Genomic DNA, 17,049 nt, shown 5'->3' on the forward strand with positions numbered 1-17,049 from the left:
TGGGTTCCTTCTGGGAACGTCTAGCACAGCGCATTGATGGGTCGGTTTTTTAAGGCCAGTGTTGGAGATTACGGCAAAATACGTGTTTCCAGTAGAAAGCAGGTAAACACTGAGGTTCAAGACATGACTGGTTTGTTGAGTTGGGTGAAGCAATGGAGATAAGTGATATTTGAGTTTGTGACTACATTCTCATTTTATATTCGCAGAGACAGAATTTACAATCTCCGACCTCCTGGCAGAGGGGGGCGAGTATCGACTGTACCAACTGAGCAAGTTCTACAGGGACAGACTCAAACATGCAATTGAAGAAAAAGTTGAAAGACTCGGTTGGATGCTGACAAAGGAGGGACATTTCAGTAGAGAAGAAAATGAGGTGAGTGTATTTAGTGTATTGTCACCGAACTGCTGGTATCAGAGGGGATAGTGATCGATATTAATCTCCTGCACGTTCTAGGAGTTCTACATGGCAATGGAGACTTTGATCTCTGACTTATCCTCAGTAGATCTGTTTCAGCTGTTCAGGTGGGGAGCACTGGGAACTGCAGGTTCAGAGTCACCTTCTCCTCTCACACCTGCTGTATTTATCCGTGTACCGGACCTCAGTCAGACCTTTGAATTCAGTAGATCTGTTTCAGTTGTTCAGGTGGGGAGCACTGGGAACCGCAGGTTCAGAGTCACCTTCTCCTCTCACACCTGCTGTATTTATCCGTGTACCGGACCTCAGTCAGACCTTTGACTTCAGTAGATCTGTTTCAGCTGTTCAGGTGGGGTGCACTGGGAACTGCAGGTTCAGAGTCACCTTCTCCTCTCACACCTGCTGTATTTATCCGTGTACCGGACCTCAGTCAGACCTTTGACTTCAGTAGCTCTGTTTCAGCTGTTCAGGTGGGGAGCACTGGGAACTGCAGGTTCAGAGTCACCTTATCCTCTCACACCTGCTGTATTTATCCGTGTAGCGGACCTCAGTCAGACCTTTGTCTTCAGTAGATCTGTTTCAGCTGTTCAGGTGGGGAGCACTGGGAACCGCAGGTTCAGAGTCACCTTCTCCTCTCACACCTGCTGTATTTATCCGTGTACCGGACCTCAGTCAGACCTTTGACAAGGTTCCGCACGGAAGGTTAGTTAGGAAGTCTCAATCGTTAGGTATTAATATTGAAGTAGTAAAATGGATTCAGTGGCTGGATGGGAGATGCCAGAGAGTAGTGGTGGATAACTGTATGTCAGATTGGAGACTGGTGACTAGTGGTGTGCATCAGGGATCTGTACTGGGTCTAATGTTGTTTGTCATATCCATTAATGATCCTGATGATGGGGTGGTAAATTGGATTACTAAGTATGCAAATGATACTAAGATAGGTGGCGTTGTGGAAAATGAAGTAGTTTTCAAATCTTACAGAGAGATTTAGGACAGTTAGAAGAGTGGGCTGAAAGTTTGCAGATTGAGTTTAATGCTGATAAGTGTGAGGTGCTTTATTTTTGTAGGACTAATCAAAATAGGACATACATGGTAAATGGTAGGGCGTTGAAGAGTGCAGTATAACACAGTGAACTAGTAATAATGGTGCATAGTTCCCTGAAGGTGGAATCTCATGTGGATAGGCTGGTGAAGAAAGTTTTTGGTATGCTGGCCTTTATAAATCAGAGCATTGAGTAGAGGAGATGGGAAGTAAAGATATATTGTACAAGGCATTGGTAAGGCCAAATTTGGAGTATTGTGTACAGTTCTGGCCACCGAATTATAGGAAAGATGTCAACAAAATATAGAGAGTACAGAGGAGATTTACTACCGTGTTACTTGTGTCTCAGCACCTAAGTACAGAGAAAGGTTGAACAAGTTAAGTCTTTATTCTTTAGTGCGTTGAAGTTTGAGGGGCGAACTTGATAGAGGCATTTAAAATTATGAGGGCATAGATAGAGTTGACGTGCATAGGCTTTTTTTCATTAAGAGTAGGGGAGATACAAACAAGAGTACATGAGTTGAGAGTTGGGGGCAAAAGTTTAGGGGTAACACGAGAGGGAACTTCTTTACTCAGAGAGTGGTAACTGTGTGGAATAAGCTTACAGTAGAAGTGGCAAAGACAGGTTGAATACTGTCATTTTAAAAAATGGATATGTATATGGACAGGAAGGGAATGGAGGGTTATGGGCTGAGTGCAGGCAGGTGGGACTAGGTGAGAGTAAGCGCTCGGCACGGACTGTGTTACTGTGCTGTAATCGTCATATCGTTGTATGACATAAGTGCAAGGGCTGCATATCTGGACTGTTGAACAGGCATTCAGTCTAAAATTAATTTTGCATCTTATCAGGACCGTCGGTCAAATTCACCTCAGCTCATTAATCCAGGATGAATATTAAACAGTGAGATTCGCCATGTCTGTCCATCTACTCCACAATAAATTAATTGTTTGCTTTTATAGAAAGTCACTGAACTGACAGAGAAGGGCAACCGGACAGAGAGTTCCAGACTCTTCGTCAGTTTGGTGAATGGCAAAGGCTCCCGGGCCCGGAGGGCGATGTGGGAATCCTTTCTGATGTGGAGGACTGAGTTACCGAAGTTGGACAGGATACTGAGGGAAATACAGGAGCTCGGTATGTTAAAAACATGCACTGAACACAAAGGCACATTAAATAGTTGTAATTATTTTAGTTCTGTTTTCATGAACTCTTTTTTTTTGATTTAAACAGGTCCTGACCCAGAGGAATACATAAACATCGCACAAGGGTTGTCTGAGTTACCCACTGAACTGACAGGTGAGTGATGAAATGCTCAGTTCAAACCACATCTCAAATGTTAGACTGTGACTTGGCAGAATCTGGGAATGAAAATCCACCATCAATCATTCGCCGATCTCTGGTTTCAGGTTACAATTCAGATCATCTCTCGTTGCAGCCTGAACATTGTAAAGTGTATTTTTCCAGCTGTTCCAGCTGTTAATGTATTCATCCAGCCCTTGTGTCTGCTGAACCCTCCACTCCGGGTCCTAATGCTCTGGGTATCCCCAGACAGGCTCCTGACACACTGTATGACCCAGTCCAGGTGACCTTTCTCTCTTCAGACCTTTCAGATTCCCAAGCACCTCCTCCATCGTAAAGCAGCTGCACTCAATTTTGATTCTCAAAGCTGTACTTGCCTCACATGCCACCGAATCCAAGCAACATCCAGGTGAACCTGTTCTGCACCCTCTCCAATCATCCGCAGTGCTGGACAATCAGAAGTGAACACAATACTCTAGATGCACCTTAAAACCATCATACTTAAGCAGACAGTTAAGCCATTCAGCTCAGTGAATTTGCTCCGCAATTCCTCTCAACCCCATTATCTTGCCTTCTGTAAATGTTGATGTTCTTCCGAATCAGGAACATAGACTTGCATTTTAGTATGACCATTGACTTGTCTTCCTCTGCCATCTATGACAATTTTTTCACAGATTCACCACCTGCCAGCGAAAGCAATTTCTCACAATATGGTTCCCCGCCAGCCAGGGCAATTCACCACAGTTCCCAGGCATGTTAACCTTGTGTATGAGCCTCCCATTGGGAACCTTGTCAAAGATTCTACCAATATCCAAGTAGACAACATCCATCTGTAACTTCATCCATCACCTTTGTCACCTCCTGGAGGAACTCAATTAAGTTAGCCAGACACAAGCCCCACCCAAAGCCTTGCTGATGAACCCTCAAACATTCTCCCTTTCATACTCCCATGCGGCAGAAAATATAAAAAGCTGAAGGTACGTACCAGCAGCCTCAAGGATAGCTTTAATTCTGCATTTATGACTATTGAATGGTCACCTACTATGTTATTACTGGCTCCTAATAATAAGAGAATTTTATATATAAAATTGTAACATTATGTATCTCATAAACAATAACCACTTATTTAGATAACCATAATACGTACAGAAAAGCAGAGAGAATACCTTTAGCGTATGAACGAATTTAAGGAACAACTGATAATAAATTATGTAATTCTATATCAAACACTGAGGAAAGCAGACATCTTTCAATGTTATATTGTATCGAAAAACATTTGATTGTCTCCCTTGGTTGGTTAACAGAAGTTCCAAGTTCCATAAGATACATCCAGTACCCTAAGTCCTTTTCTCTTCCCTGGTAGGGGTGTGTGTGTGTGTGTGTGTGTGTGTGTGTGTGTGTGTGTGTGTGTGTGTGTGTGTGTGTGTGTGTGTGTGTGTGTGTGTGTGTGTGTGTGTGTGTGTGTGTGTGTGTGTGTGTGTGTGTGTGTGTGTGTTGCTGAATGATGGCACGGTCGTTGGTGACTGTTGGGATCTGCAGACGTGGGAACAGCAGGAAAACGGGCAGCTGGTATGCTGGCGTTTGGCTCAGCCACTAAGCCCGGTGGAAGCGTTTCTTCCGACAGGAGAAGGGGTAAAGGCGGGTTACTGGTTCCTTACAACCTGTCGCTTTGGGCAGATGGGTCTGGTCGGCCGTGATTGGCAGCTCACCCAGCAACAGGAAAGCTCTGATGTCAAACATCCACGGCTCTGTAACTGTACCCCTCATGGGGAAGAGTTTGGGAGTAAACCCAGTGGATCTAGAGCCCCTGAGGCAGTCTTAAATAATGTTCAACGCAGACTGGCATCTCCTGAAACATCTCTGGTGCCAAGCTGTGTCAATCTCTGCCGTTCCTTTGTGTTCATCAGATGCAGGGAGAGACGGAGCTTGCTACATCGGCAAAAGCTTCCTCTCCATATCGGAGTGTCCCGGTTGGACTGCAAACTAGCCATTTTATTTCTTGTCATTCCGAAGGGTTATCGATCCGCAAGTTCACTGCGATTCTCCCCCAGGCGCTGCCCGGCTTGAGTATTTCCCGCATATTCTGCTCCTGTTTTGATGCAAGAGCAGTGGACACCCGTGACACCCCAGTGTGCAGCTTTGCCAAAATGCACGTTGTCCTGCTCTCCATATTCCCACACCAGGTCAACATTAACATCATCTGTTAACGACGCAACAATGCTTTAAATATAGTGAAATGTTGTAACGGGAGTGCAGTCAGGATTGCAATAGGATATCAGGGAATGTTCACCTTCATCAGTAATTAGTGTCAGAATATGAGGATTGGATATTTTTCTGGGACAATCATCACTGTTAGTTCCAGTGTCTGTGTACAGAATTTTACTTTCTGTCCTAATATCCATGGAAGCATTGAATTAATTCATGTAACCTCAAACACTGAATATTGAAATGTAGTTATAAAGTTCTTTGTCAGTTGAGCTAGTTAACATTTTGACTCTGTTCTCTGTTCCCATGGAAGATGTTCAACAGAAACACAAGGAGACTCTGTGGGCACAAACTGAAACACTGAGAGTGAACACGATCCTGATGAGGGAGAAGGTGAAGGTTTTCCAGCTGGTTGATCGATACGCCAAACTCACGGTCATTTCTTCTGTTCGAGATCGGAGACTGGTGGAACATGAGCTGCTGGCAAGAGGCAGAGACCACGAGGAGTGGAGACAGAAAGATCTCCGCAGGGAGCTGGAAAAAAATCCGGACTGATGAGTTGTTCCAGAGCAGCTTTTCCCGGAGTAAATCCAAATCTGGGAGTTCGGCAGCAGTGGCCGGGGTCCCGGGGATCGGGAAAACAACAATGGTACAAAAGATTGTTTATGATTGGGCCACGGGGAAAATTTACCAACAGTTCCAGTTCGTCTTCAGTTTCAAGTTCCGAGATTTAAACACGATCAATTGTACAATAAACCTCTCGAACCTGGTGCTGTTTTTCTATCCTTACCTCGGGAATGTCCTGAAATCACTGTGGAAGAACCCAGAGGGAATGCTATTTATATTTGATGGTTTGGATGAATTCAACGACACAATTGATTTTGCTGACAGCCGGAGAAACACGGACCCTCAGGACTCATGCACAGATCCTGAATTCCGGTGCAAGGTGTCTGACATAGTGTACAGTTTAATCCAGGGCAAGCTGCTCCCAGGGTGTTCAGTGCTGGTGACCACCCGCCCCACTGTGTTACATTTATTGAAAAAGGCGAATATCGGTGTCTGGGCTGAAATCCTGGGATTTGTTGGTGAGTAACGGAAGGAATATTTCATCAGGCATTTTGAAGATCAGATGGTGGCGGAAGCTGTTTTCAAACACGTGCAGGAGAACGAGATCCTGTACACCATGAGCTACAACCCCTCCTACTGCTGGATCCTCGCTCTGGCACTGGGCCCCTTCTTCACACGAAGAGTCAGGGACCCGCAGAGAGTTCCCAAGACCATCACTCAACTGTACTCCTACTATATTTACAATATCCTGAAAAATCACGGCCCTGAGATTGAGAGACCCCGTGATGTGTTACTCAGGGTGGGTCAGATGGCCTACAGAGGAGTGTCCGAGAAGAAGATTGTGTTTGCAGACGGAGATTTGATCAAGTTCAATCTGCAGCCTTCCCAGTTCCTGTCCGGGTTCCTGATGGAGCTTTTGGAGAGAGAGGATTCTGCCCACAGCGTGGTGTACACATTCCCACACCTCACCATCCAAGAGTTTGTAGCTGCAGTCACACAATTCCTGACTGTACAACCCGAGGATATCCTGAAATTCCTCACTGAAGCCCACAAGACGGAAGATGGGCGATTTGAGGTATTTCTCCGTTTTGTTGCTGGTCTCTCCAACCCAATGACAGCTCGGGGCCTGGAGGAGTTTCTGGGTCCATTTCCTCATCAAACAACCTGCCGGGTGATTGACTGGGTGAAGGAGGAGGTTAAACGCCAGAGTGGAAACATGGAGAGTGAAGCTGGTAGAAGGAGACTCCTGAACACATTGCACTACCTGTTTGAGTCTCAGAATCGTGGACTGGCTCAGGCTGCACTGGGATCTCTGAAAACACTTTCATTCAGTGGAATAACACTGACCCCGGTTGACTGCGCGGTCCTGTCTCATGCCATCGGACTCTGTGATACAATAAAACATCTCAACCTGGAGAGCTGCAACATTCAGTGTGAAGGAATCCAGCGGCTGGGACCCGGGCTGCACAAGTGCCAGGAGTTGAGGTAACTTGATTTATCTCTCACTCAGAACTGTGAAACTGTTCCATTGTGCTGTTTCAATGAAAAGGGATTTGGGTAAAACTGCAGTAAATCAGATTGAGATGAATTGTGACAAATGCCACGCCCTTCATCCTGTGCGATCACTCTTCCCCATCCCCCTTTTTCCTGTTGGATTTCTCTTAGCCATTACCCTTCCTATTGTCAGATTTCTCTTCCACACCCCCGTTCCTGCTGTGGGATCTCCCTGCTGTCGGATCACTTTCCCTATCCCCCTTCCTGTGGGATCTCTCATTCCCATCACTCTTCTGCCTGTGGGATCTCTCTTCCCCAAACCCCCAACTCCTGGGGGATCTCTTCTCCCCATCCCAGTTCTTCCTGCGGGATCTCATTTCCTCATCCCCTTCCTCCTGTGGGATGTTTCTTCCCCAACCCCCTTCCGCCTGTGGGATCTCTTTTCCCCATCCCAATTCCTCCTGCAGGATCTCTCTTTCCTATCCCCCTTCCACCGGTGGGAACTCTCTTCCCAATCCCCCCATAACTGTGGTAACTCTTTTCCCCATCCCATTTCCTACTGCGGGATCACTTTTCCACATCCAGCTTCCTCCTGTGGGATTTCTCTTCCCCATTCACCTTCCTCCTCTGGGATCTCTCTTCCCCATCCTCCTTCCTCATGTGGGATCTCTCTTCCCCATCCATTTCCTCCTGTTGGATCTCTCTTCCCCATCTCCTTCCTCCTATGGGACCTCTTCCCCATCCCCTTCTTCCTGTGGGATCTCCCTTCCCCATCCCACTTCTTCCTGCCGGATCTCATTTCCTCATCCCCTCCCTCCTGTGTGATATCTCTTCCCCATCCCTTTCTTCCTGTGGGATATCTCCTCCCCATCCCCTTCCTCCTGTAGATCTCTTTTCCTGATTCAGCTTCCTACTGCGGGATCTCTCTTCCCCATCCACTTCCTCCTCTAGGATCTCTCTTCCCCTTTCCTCTTCCTCCTGTGGGATATCTCTTTCCCATCCTCTTCCTCCTGTGGGATCTCTCATCCCCATCCCCCTTCCTCCTGTGGGATCTCTCATCCTCATCCCCCTTTCTCCTGTGGGATCTCTCTTCCCCGTCCCCCGGTGGGATCTCTCCTTCCCCATCCCCCCATAACTGTGGTATCTCTTTTCCCCATCCCACTTCCTCCTGTGGGATCTCGTTTCCCCATCCCTTTCCTCTTGTGTCTTTCCATCCGTTCCCTCAGGTGGGGTCTCTTCCTCCATTTCCCATCGACATTTCCCGATTCACAAAGCTTCCTCACTGTGGGGCTATATCACCCCCATCCCTGCCCCTTCTGACACTCTGTGGTCAGTAACACTTTTCTAGGCAACGGAGAACGAGACAGAAAATGTGGAGTTCACAGGGTCACAGCAACAGACTAAATGACTGACATTGGGTGAATACCCTGGAGCTGGGCAGTGAGGGACATTGACAGTGATGGGAACTCCGATCAGTGATTTACGGAAGGGTTTAATGTTTCCTGAAATATCCGCTTGAGAGAATTACCCTCAGTCCCACGGTTTGTATCACTTTGTTCATCAATTTGTCTGTTTGTGTTTAGACTTGGGGCGAATGACCTGGGAGATTCAGGAGTGAAACTGGTGTTGTCGGCTCTGAGGAACCCGGAGTGTAAAATACAGAAACTGTGGTAAGTACCGGACTGTGGCAGATTGTGTTTACAGTCACTGGGTGTCGGACACTGAACATTAATGTAATCAGTAATAGTGTTACTGATAAACACTGGGGATTTGTACCGTCTCCTGTCTCTCTGTGTCCTTCACCCTCACTCTCTCTCTCATCTCCAGGCTGTGGGATGTCGGTCTCACAGATTCTGGGGCCGAGGATCTCGTCTCTTTTCTCAGTACAAAACCATCCCTGACGGAGCTGGACCTGAAATATTATGAACTGGGGTATTCAGGAGCGAAACTGGTGTTTCTGGCTCTAGGGAACACGAAGTGTAAAATACAGAAACTGCGGTAAGTACCAGACTGTGGGAGATTATGCTTGCAGTCACTGGGTGTCTGACACTGAACATTAATGAAATCAGTAATAGTGTTACTGATAAACACTGGGGATCTGTACCGTCTCCTGTCTCTCTGTGTCCTTCACTCTCACTCTCTCTCATCTCCAGGCTGGGGTATGTCGGTCTCACAGATTCAGGGGCCGAGGATCTCGCCTCTGCTCTCAGTACAAACACATCACTGACGGAGCTGGACCTGAGTAATAATAAACTGGGAGATTCAGGAGTGAAACTGGTGTATGTGGCTCTGAGGAACCCGGAGTGTAAAATACAGAGACTGCGGTAAGTACCAGACTGTGGGAGAGTGTGTTTACAGTCACTGGGTGTCTGACACTGAACATTAATGTGATCAGTAATAGTGTTACTGATAAACACTGGGGATTTGTACCGTCTCCTGTCTCTCTGTGTCCTTCACCCTCACTCTCTCTCATCTCCAGGCTGTGGGATGTCGGTCTCACAGATTCTGGGGCCGAGGATCTCGCCTCCGCTCTCAGTACAAAATCATCACTGACGGAGCTGGACCTGAGTTATAATAAACTGGGAGATTCAGGAGTGAAACTGGTGTCTGTGGCTCTGAGGAACCCGGAGTGTAAAATACAGAAACTGGAGTAAGTACCAGACTGTGGGAGATTGTGTTTACAGTCACTGGGTGTCTGACACTGAACATTAATGTGATCAGTAATAGTGTTACTGATAAACACTGGGGATTTGTACCGTCTCCTGTCTCTCTGTGTCCTTCACCCTCACTCTCTCTCATCTCCAGGCTGTACAATGTCGGTCTCACAGATTCTGGTGCCGAGGATCTTGTCTCCGCTCTCAGTACAAACCCATCACTGACGGAGCTGTACCTGAGTAATAATGACCTGGGAGATTCAGGAGTGAAACTGGTGTCTGCGGCTCTGAGGAACCCGGAGTGTAAAATACAGAAACTGTGGTAAGTACCAGACTGTGGGAGATTGTGTTTACAATCACTGGGTGTCTGACACTGAACATTAATGTGATCAGTAATAGTGTTACTGATAAACACTGGGGATTTGTACCGTCTCCTGTCTCTCTGTGTCCTTCACCCTCACTCTCTCTCATCTCCAGGCTGAACAGTGTCGGTCTCACAGATTCTGGGGCCGAGGATCTCGCCTCCGTTCTCAGTACAAACCCATCCCTGACGGAGCTGGACCTGAGTTATAATAAACTGGGAGATTCAGGAGTGAAACTGGTGTCTGTGGCTCTGAGGAACCCGGAGTGTAAAATACAGAAACTGGAGTAAGTACCAGACTGTGGGAGATTGTGTTTACAGTCACTGGGTGTCTGACACCGAACATTAATGTGATCAGTAATAGTGTTACTGATAAACACTGGGGATCTGTACCGTCTCCTGTCTCTCTGTGTCCTTCACCCTCACTCTCTCTCATCTCCAGGCTGTACAATGTCGGTCTCACAGATTCTGGTGCCGAGGATCTTGTCTCCGCTCTCAGTACAAACCCATCACTGACGGAGCTGTACCTGAGTAATAATGACCTGGGAGATTCAGGAGTGAAACTGGTGTCTGCGGCTCTGAGGAACCCGGAGTGTAAAATACAGAAACTGTGGTAAGTACCAGACTGTGGGAGATTGTGTTTACAGTCACTGGGTGTCTGACATTGAACGTTAATGTAATCAGTAATAGTGTTATTGATAAACACTGGGGATTTGTACCGTCTCCTGTCTCTCTGTGTCCTTCACCCTCACTCTCTCTCATCTCCAGGCTGAGGGATGTCGGTCTCACAGATTCTGGTGCCGAGGATCTCGTCTCCGCTCTCAGTACAAAACCATCACTGACGGGGCTGAACCTGAGTGGAAACTCTCTGACAGACGGATCTGTCCCCGCTCTCCGCCGCCTCATACTGACCCTCCCGAGTCTGAAGTGGATCGTGTGAGTGTTTGTGTTAATGTTCAATGTGATAAAATATCAGCGGATCCGCGGGTTTTCTGGTGATATTTGTCTGTGAGTGTTGTTGAAACATTAACCCCGGTCCCCTGTTACTGACACTGTTGTGTGATCTGTTTATTTCATCTTCATTCTCCATTCTGTTTCAGGCTGTGGGGGAATCGGTTCAGTGAGACCGGGGAGAAGGAACTGAGATCTCTGCAGGAACTCAGACCCGGACTGTTTGTGTATCTGTGAACATCCCCTCCCCTTTAACTGCCCCCTCCCCTTTAACTCCCCATTCCCCTTTAACCCCCCCTCCCCTTTAACTGCCCCCTCCCCTTTAACCTCCAGCCCTTACCTTTAACGGCCGCGCGCCGGGGCTGATTCCCAACGGTTTTAACGGAACTGGCTGCGGTCTCGAGCTCGGTGATATCGGAAGCGCTCCCGCGGTGACGTATTTCCGCCCGTTGTCCAGCGGCGCCACTTCCGCCGGATGTGCGTGTACGAGACTCTCCCGCGTGACCCCCCCCCCCCGGGGAATTACCCGGACAGGAGGAGCCCGGGGAGGGGGGGCGGGGCTCAGTCTGGGACACCGGTGTCCCGGGGGGGGGGCCGGGGCTCAGTCTGGGACACCGGTGTCCCGGGGGGGGGTGCCGGGGCTCAGTCTGGGACACCGGTGTCCCGGGGGGGGGGGGTGCCGGGGCTCAGTCTGGGACACCGGTGTCCCGGGGGGGGGGCCGGGGCTCAGTCTGGGACACCGGTGTCCCGGGGGGGGGGGGTGCCGGGGCTCAGTCTGGGACACCGGTGTCCCGGGGGGGGGGGTGCCGGGGCTCAGTCTGGGACACCGGTGTCCCGGGGGGGGGGGGCCGGGGCTCAGTCTGGGACACCGGTGTCCCGGGGGGGCCGGGGCTCAGTCTGGGACACCGGTGTCCCGGGGGGGGATGGGCTCAGTCTGGGACTCCGGTGTCCCGGGGGGGGCGGGGCTCAGTCTGGGACACCGGTGTCCCGGGGGGGCCGGGGCTCAGTCTGGGACACCGGTGTCCCGGGGGGGGGAGGGGGCCGGGGCTCAGTCTGGGACACCGGTGTCCCGGGGGGGCGGGGCTCAGTCTGGGACACCGGTGTCCCGGGGAGGGGAGGGGGCCGGGGCTCAGTCTGGGACACCGGTGTCCCGGGGGGGAGGGGCTCAGTCTGGGACACCGGTGTCCCGGGGGGGAGGGGCTCAGTCTGGGACACCGGTGTCCCGGGGGGGCGGGGCTCAGTCTGGGACACCGGTGTCCCGGGGGGGGCGGGTCTCAGTCTGGGACACCGGTGTCCCGGGGGGGCGGGGCTCAGTCTGGGACACCGGTGTCCCGGGGAGGGGGCCGGGGCTCAGTCTGGGACACCGGTGTCCCGGGGGGGGGATCCGGGGCTCAGTCTGGGACACCGGTGTCCCGGGGAGGCGGGGCTCAGTCTGGGACACCGGTGTCCCGGGGGGGCGGGGCTCAGTCTGGGACACCGGTGTCCCGGGGGGGCGGGGCTCAGTCTGGGACACCGGTGTCCCGGGGGGGGCGGGGCTCAGTCTGGGACACCGGTGTCCCGGGGGGGCGGGGGCTCAGTCTGGGACACCGGTGTCCCGGGGAGGGGGCCGGGGCTCAGTCTGGGACACCGGTGTCCCGGGGGGGGGGGCCGGGGCTCAGTCTGGGACACCGGTGTCCCGGGGAGGGGGCCGGGGCTCAGTCTGGGACACCGGTGTCCCGGGGGGGGGGGGCTCAGTCTGGGACACCGGTGTCCCGGGGGGGGAGGGGCTCAGTCTGGGACTCCGGTGTCCCGGGAGAGAATCCTTTTGCTCCCGTTGCCGAGGACGGTGCATTCGGCAGTCTGGCCGATACAATGGTGTTAAATTGACAAATCCCTCGGCAATGGCCTCGGATCCGCAGCGATCCCGGACACGGCCCTGAAGTGTGATTGGATGCAGAGAGACGGTGAGGAACGGGACTGATTAATCTACCGGTCACCCGTTGTTACCGGTCAGTTAATTGTGAGTGAGTCGGGAACAGTGTGGCGACCCACTTTCTGCGCAGGCGCATGGACTCACAAATAGCCAGCGCGGTGAGCACCTCTGACGTCATTTCCGCTCGGAGAGGGCGGGCGCTCGGGATAAAATGCGCAGGCGCATCGGCTCACAAATACCCAGGGATTAAATGCCAGCGCCGCGAAGTTTGAATAAACTAGTCTGGAACAGACTCACCGACTGCGTGTCGTTGTCTCTAACTCTGTACATAGTACATCGCTACAACAGTGTATTTATTCCCGCAAGACAGCAGCTCACATGCTGTTTAATTTACATTTATCATGATGAAATCAATAAACCGCTGTTACTTCCTGCCTTGGTGTCGGACTTGAGTTTGTTTGAGGTTTCCGCTGCCCCCCGCACCCTGTGCACTGTAACAGTGGGTCGGAGCTCCTCACACTGACACAGTAGCGTCTCAGCTCCAGGCTGAGGGAGGTCGGACTGGCAGAGTCTGGGTGCCCAGGATCTCGTCTCAAATTAACCCCCTTCCTGGCTAACCGTCCCCCTTCTGTACCCCGCAGACAGTTAATATCGGCTAGAATATCAGACGTGAGTCACTGAGGTCCCGAGTACGAGGCGGATGGAGGATGGAATACCGGGTGTGAAACACAGAGTGAAGCTCCCTCCTCACCGTCCCATCACAAACTCCCGGGGTCAGACACAGAGTGAATCTCCCTCCCCACCGTCCCGTCACACACTCCCGGGGTCAGACACAGAGTGAATCTCCCTCCGCACCGTCCCGTCACACACTCCCGGGGTCAGACACAGAGCGAATCTCCCTCCACACCGTCCCATCACACACTCCCGGGGTCGGACACAGAGCGAATCTCCCTCCACACCGTCCCATCACACACTCCCGGGGTCAGACACAGAGCGAATCTCCCTCCACACCTTCCCATCACACACTCCCGGGGCCAGACACACAGTGAATCTCCCTCCACACCGTCCCATCACACACTCCCGGGGTCAGACACACAGTGAATCTCCCTCCACACCGTCCCATCACACACTCCCGGGGCCAGACACAGAGTGAAGCTCCCTCCACACCATCCCATCACACACTCCCGGGGTCAGACAGAGAGTGAATCTCCCTCCACACCGTCCCATCACACACTCCCGGGGTCAGACACAGAATGCAGCTCCCTCCACACTGTCCCATCACACTTACACCCGGGGTCAGACACAGAGTGAATCTCCCTCCACACGGTCCGATTACACAGTGAGGTATTATGAAACAGCGAATCTCCCTCTCTGACCATTCAGTATAGGCTCAGAACTGAGAGATTGAAATGCGGTTGAAGGGGGGAGTCTAACTCCGGAATTCAACTCTCCCCCATTCTCTCCACAAATCCCTGTCAACACAGAGAGGGAGGCGTTTGGGGAGAGAGGGGGTGTGACAGAGACGAGGGGGCTGCATGGCTGTGGTAGGTATCGGGGAGGGAGGCGATGACGGAGAAGGGGATTGTGGTAGATGTTGAAGGGGTCGACGGAGACGGAGAGGCGTGCAGGTGAGGGATGTGTCGAATGATGTGAGGAGAACAGCAGCGGAGGTTGGAGTATCCGAGGACGTGTCTCTCCGCTGTAGTCTGAATTACACCCCCCCCCCCCCCCCGCTTCAAAAGGCGACAATCACACCAGTGCCGGAGAAGAGTAGGGAGAGCTGCCTCAACGACAATCACCCAGTGACACTCACACCTACTGGGATTAACTGCTTTGACAATAGACAGTAGGTGCAGGAGTAGGCCATTCGGCCCTTCTAGCCAGTACCACCATTCACTGTGATCATGGCTGATCATTCACAATCAGTACCCCGTTCCCGCTCTCTCCCCATATCCCTTGACCCCGCTATCTATAAGAGCTCTATCTAACTCTCTCTTGAATGCATCCAGAGACTTGGCCTCCACTGCCTTCTGGGGCAGAGCATTCCACATATCCACCACTCTCTGGGTGAAAGAGTTTTTCCGCATCTCCGTTCTAAATGGCCTACCCCTTATTCTTAAACTGTGGCCTCTGGTTCTGGACCCCCCCCCAACATCGGGAACATGCTTCCTGCCTCCAGCGTGTCCAATCCTTAACATGTTTCAATCAGATCCCCTCTCATCCTTCTAAACTCCAGTGTATACAAGCCCAGTCGCTCCAATCTTTCAACATATGACAGCCCTGCCATTCCGGGAATGAACCTTGTGAACCTACGCTGCACTCCCTCAATAGCATGAATGTCCTTCCTCAAATCGGGAGACCAAAACTGCACACAATACTCCAGGTGGGGTCTCACCAGGGCCTTGTACAGCTGCAGAAGGACCTCTTTACTCCTATACTCAATTCCTCTTGTTATAAAGGCCAGCATGCCATTAGCTTTCTTCACTGCCTGCTGTACCTGCATGCTTGCTGTCATTGACTGATGTACAAGAACACCTAGATCTCGCTGTACTTCCCCTTTTCCTAACTTGACTCCATTTACATAGTAATCTGCCTTCCTGTTCTTGCCACCAAAGCGGATAACCTCACATTTACCCACATTAAACTGCATCTGTAATACATTTGCCCACTCACCCAACCTGTCCAAGTCACACTGCATTCTCATAACATCTTCCATACATTTCACTCTGCCACACAGTTGGTGCCGTGACTTGGAGCAAGGTTCCTCTCTCTCTCTGAGAGTCGACCAACAATCTGGCAAGGGCTGACCGGAGCTGTCGGAGTCTTATCCTCTGGTGGCGAATGGAAACCAGGTGCTGGTGATTGAGAGGAATTGGGAACGATTGGGAATCAAGTGCGGGGATCTGGTTGAGAGGCTGGTCCTACCCAGAGTCGACCCCTTCTCCAGCGAGGACGTGGGCGGGCTGTGATTTGGGGAAACTCGACGAAAGGTCTACCGCGGATACGATCTCACTCGCTCTCCCCTGGTCCCTGGGCATTACAACACCGACGCCAGGCTGCTGATGACTGAGACCAGCTCGGCGTTCAGCATCATCCCCCCTCCGTTCTGATCCACAGGCTCTGGATCCTGGGCCAGCGAACCTCCCTCTGGAACTGGATGATGGAGATCCTCATCACCGAGACTCCCTCAGCACCGGGACAGGCTCCCGGCTCATTGCCGCCATCGGGGAAGGGAGAGGAGCCTGAAAACTCGACGATTCAGCAACACCTTCTTCCCCTCCGCCATCAGGTGTTTGGATGCGTCAGAGCACCCCCGACATTTCTGCCGTATTTATTATATATATATATATATATATATATATTTGTAATTTACATTAACCTTACATCCTTTAAAATAGGAAAGGGGGATATAAAGAGAAGAGATATAGAGAGGGAGAGAGAGTGGGGGGGAGAGAGAGGAGAGATGGAGAGGGAGGGAGGGAGAGAGAGGGAGGGGAGAGATATTAGGGAAGAGAGAGAGAGACTGAGGAGTTGTTCATTTCACTCGGAGAGAGGGGGGAGAGAGAAGGAGGGATGGAGAGGGAGGGAGGGAGAGAGAAGGAGGGAGAGAGAGGGAGGGGGAGAGATATTAGGGAAGAGAGAGAAAGGAGTTATTCATTTCACTCGGAGGGAGTGGGAGAGAGTGAGAGAGGCTGAGGAGTTGTTCATTTCACTCGGAGGGAGGAGGAGAGAGAGACTGTGTGGAGTTGTTCTTTTCACTCGAAGGGAGGGGGCTCGCTTGCTTTGGTGGGTGTCGGGTGTTTGTCCCCGGGGTCGTGGTTTCCCTTGCACAGAGGGTCTGAATCCCCAGCGATGAGCAGAACAGTGGGAGGGTCCGACGGTCAAACCAGGAACCGACCGCGGGTGGGTTGGGTGGGGGGTGTCGATGGGACACAATTCCCCAGGACAACAAGGCTCAGCATGAGTGATACATACCCTTGTGTATTTCACTCCTTCTCTAATCCCCTTCTTCCACTCCTTTCCCCCTCCCTTCTCTTTATATCCTCCCTTCTCTTTATATCCCCCCTCCGTCCATTAACTTTACATCCTTTTTGCTTTACCGGTTGCGCAAAAGAACAAATCTCAGGTCGTGTAAATCACCGATGGTAAAT

General features: G+C 51.2%; 1 protein-coding gene across 1 annotated transcript; it reads left to right on the forward strand.

Annotated features, from left to right (window-relative positions):
- Positions 1 to 275: 275 nt before the first annotated feature.
- On the forward strand, positions 276 to 11,491 carry LOC140724401 (NACHT, LRR and PYD domains-containing protein 12-like). Its single transcript, XM_073038850.1, is given in 13 exon segments — positions 276 to 373; positions 2,418 to 2,589; positions 2,686 to 2,751; positions 5,273 to 7,011; positions 8,604 to 8,690; positions 8,848 to 9,016; positions 9,181 to 9,344; positions 9,500 to 9,670; positions 9,826 to 9,996; positions 10,152 to 10,322; positions 10,478 to 10,648; positions 10,804 to 10,971; positions 11,136 to 11,491. Coding segments are annotated over 10 exon segments (2,940 nt in total). The 5' UTR covers positions 276 to 373; positions 2,418 to 2,589; positions 2,686 to 2,751; positions 5,273 to 5,431; the 3' UTR covers positions 11,224 to 11,491.
- The last annotated feature ends 5,558 nt before the right edge of the window (positions 11,492 to 17,049 follow it).

This window comes from Hemitrygon akajei, unplaced genomic scaffold (genome assembly GCF_048418815.1).
Source record: "Hemitrygon akajei unplaced genomic scaffold, sHemAka1.3 Scf000205, whole genome shotgun sequence".
In the NCBI taxonomy this organism is placed as follows: Eukaryota; Metazoa; Chordata; class Chondrichthyes; order Myliobatiformes; family Dasyatidae; genus Hemitrygon; species Hemitrygon akajei.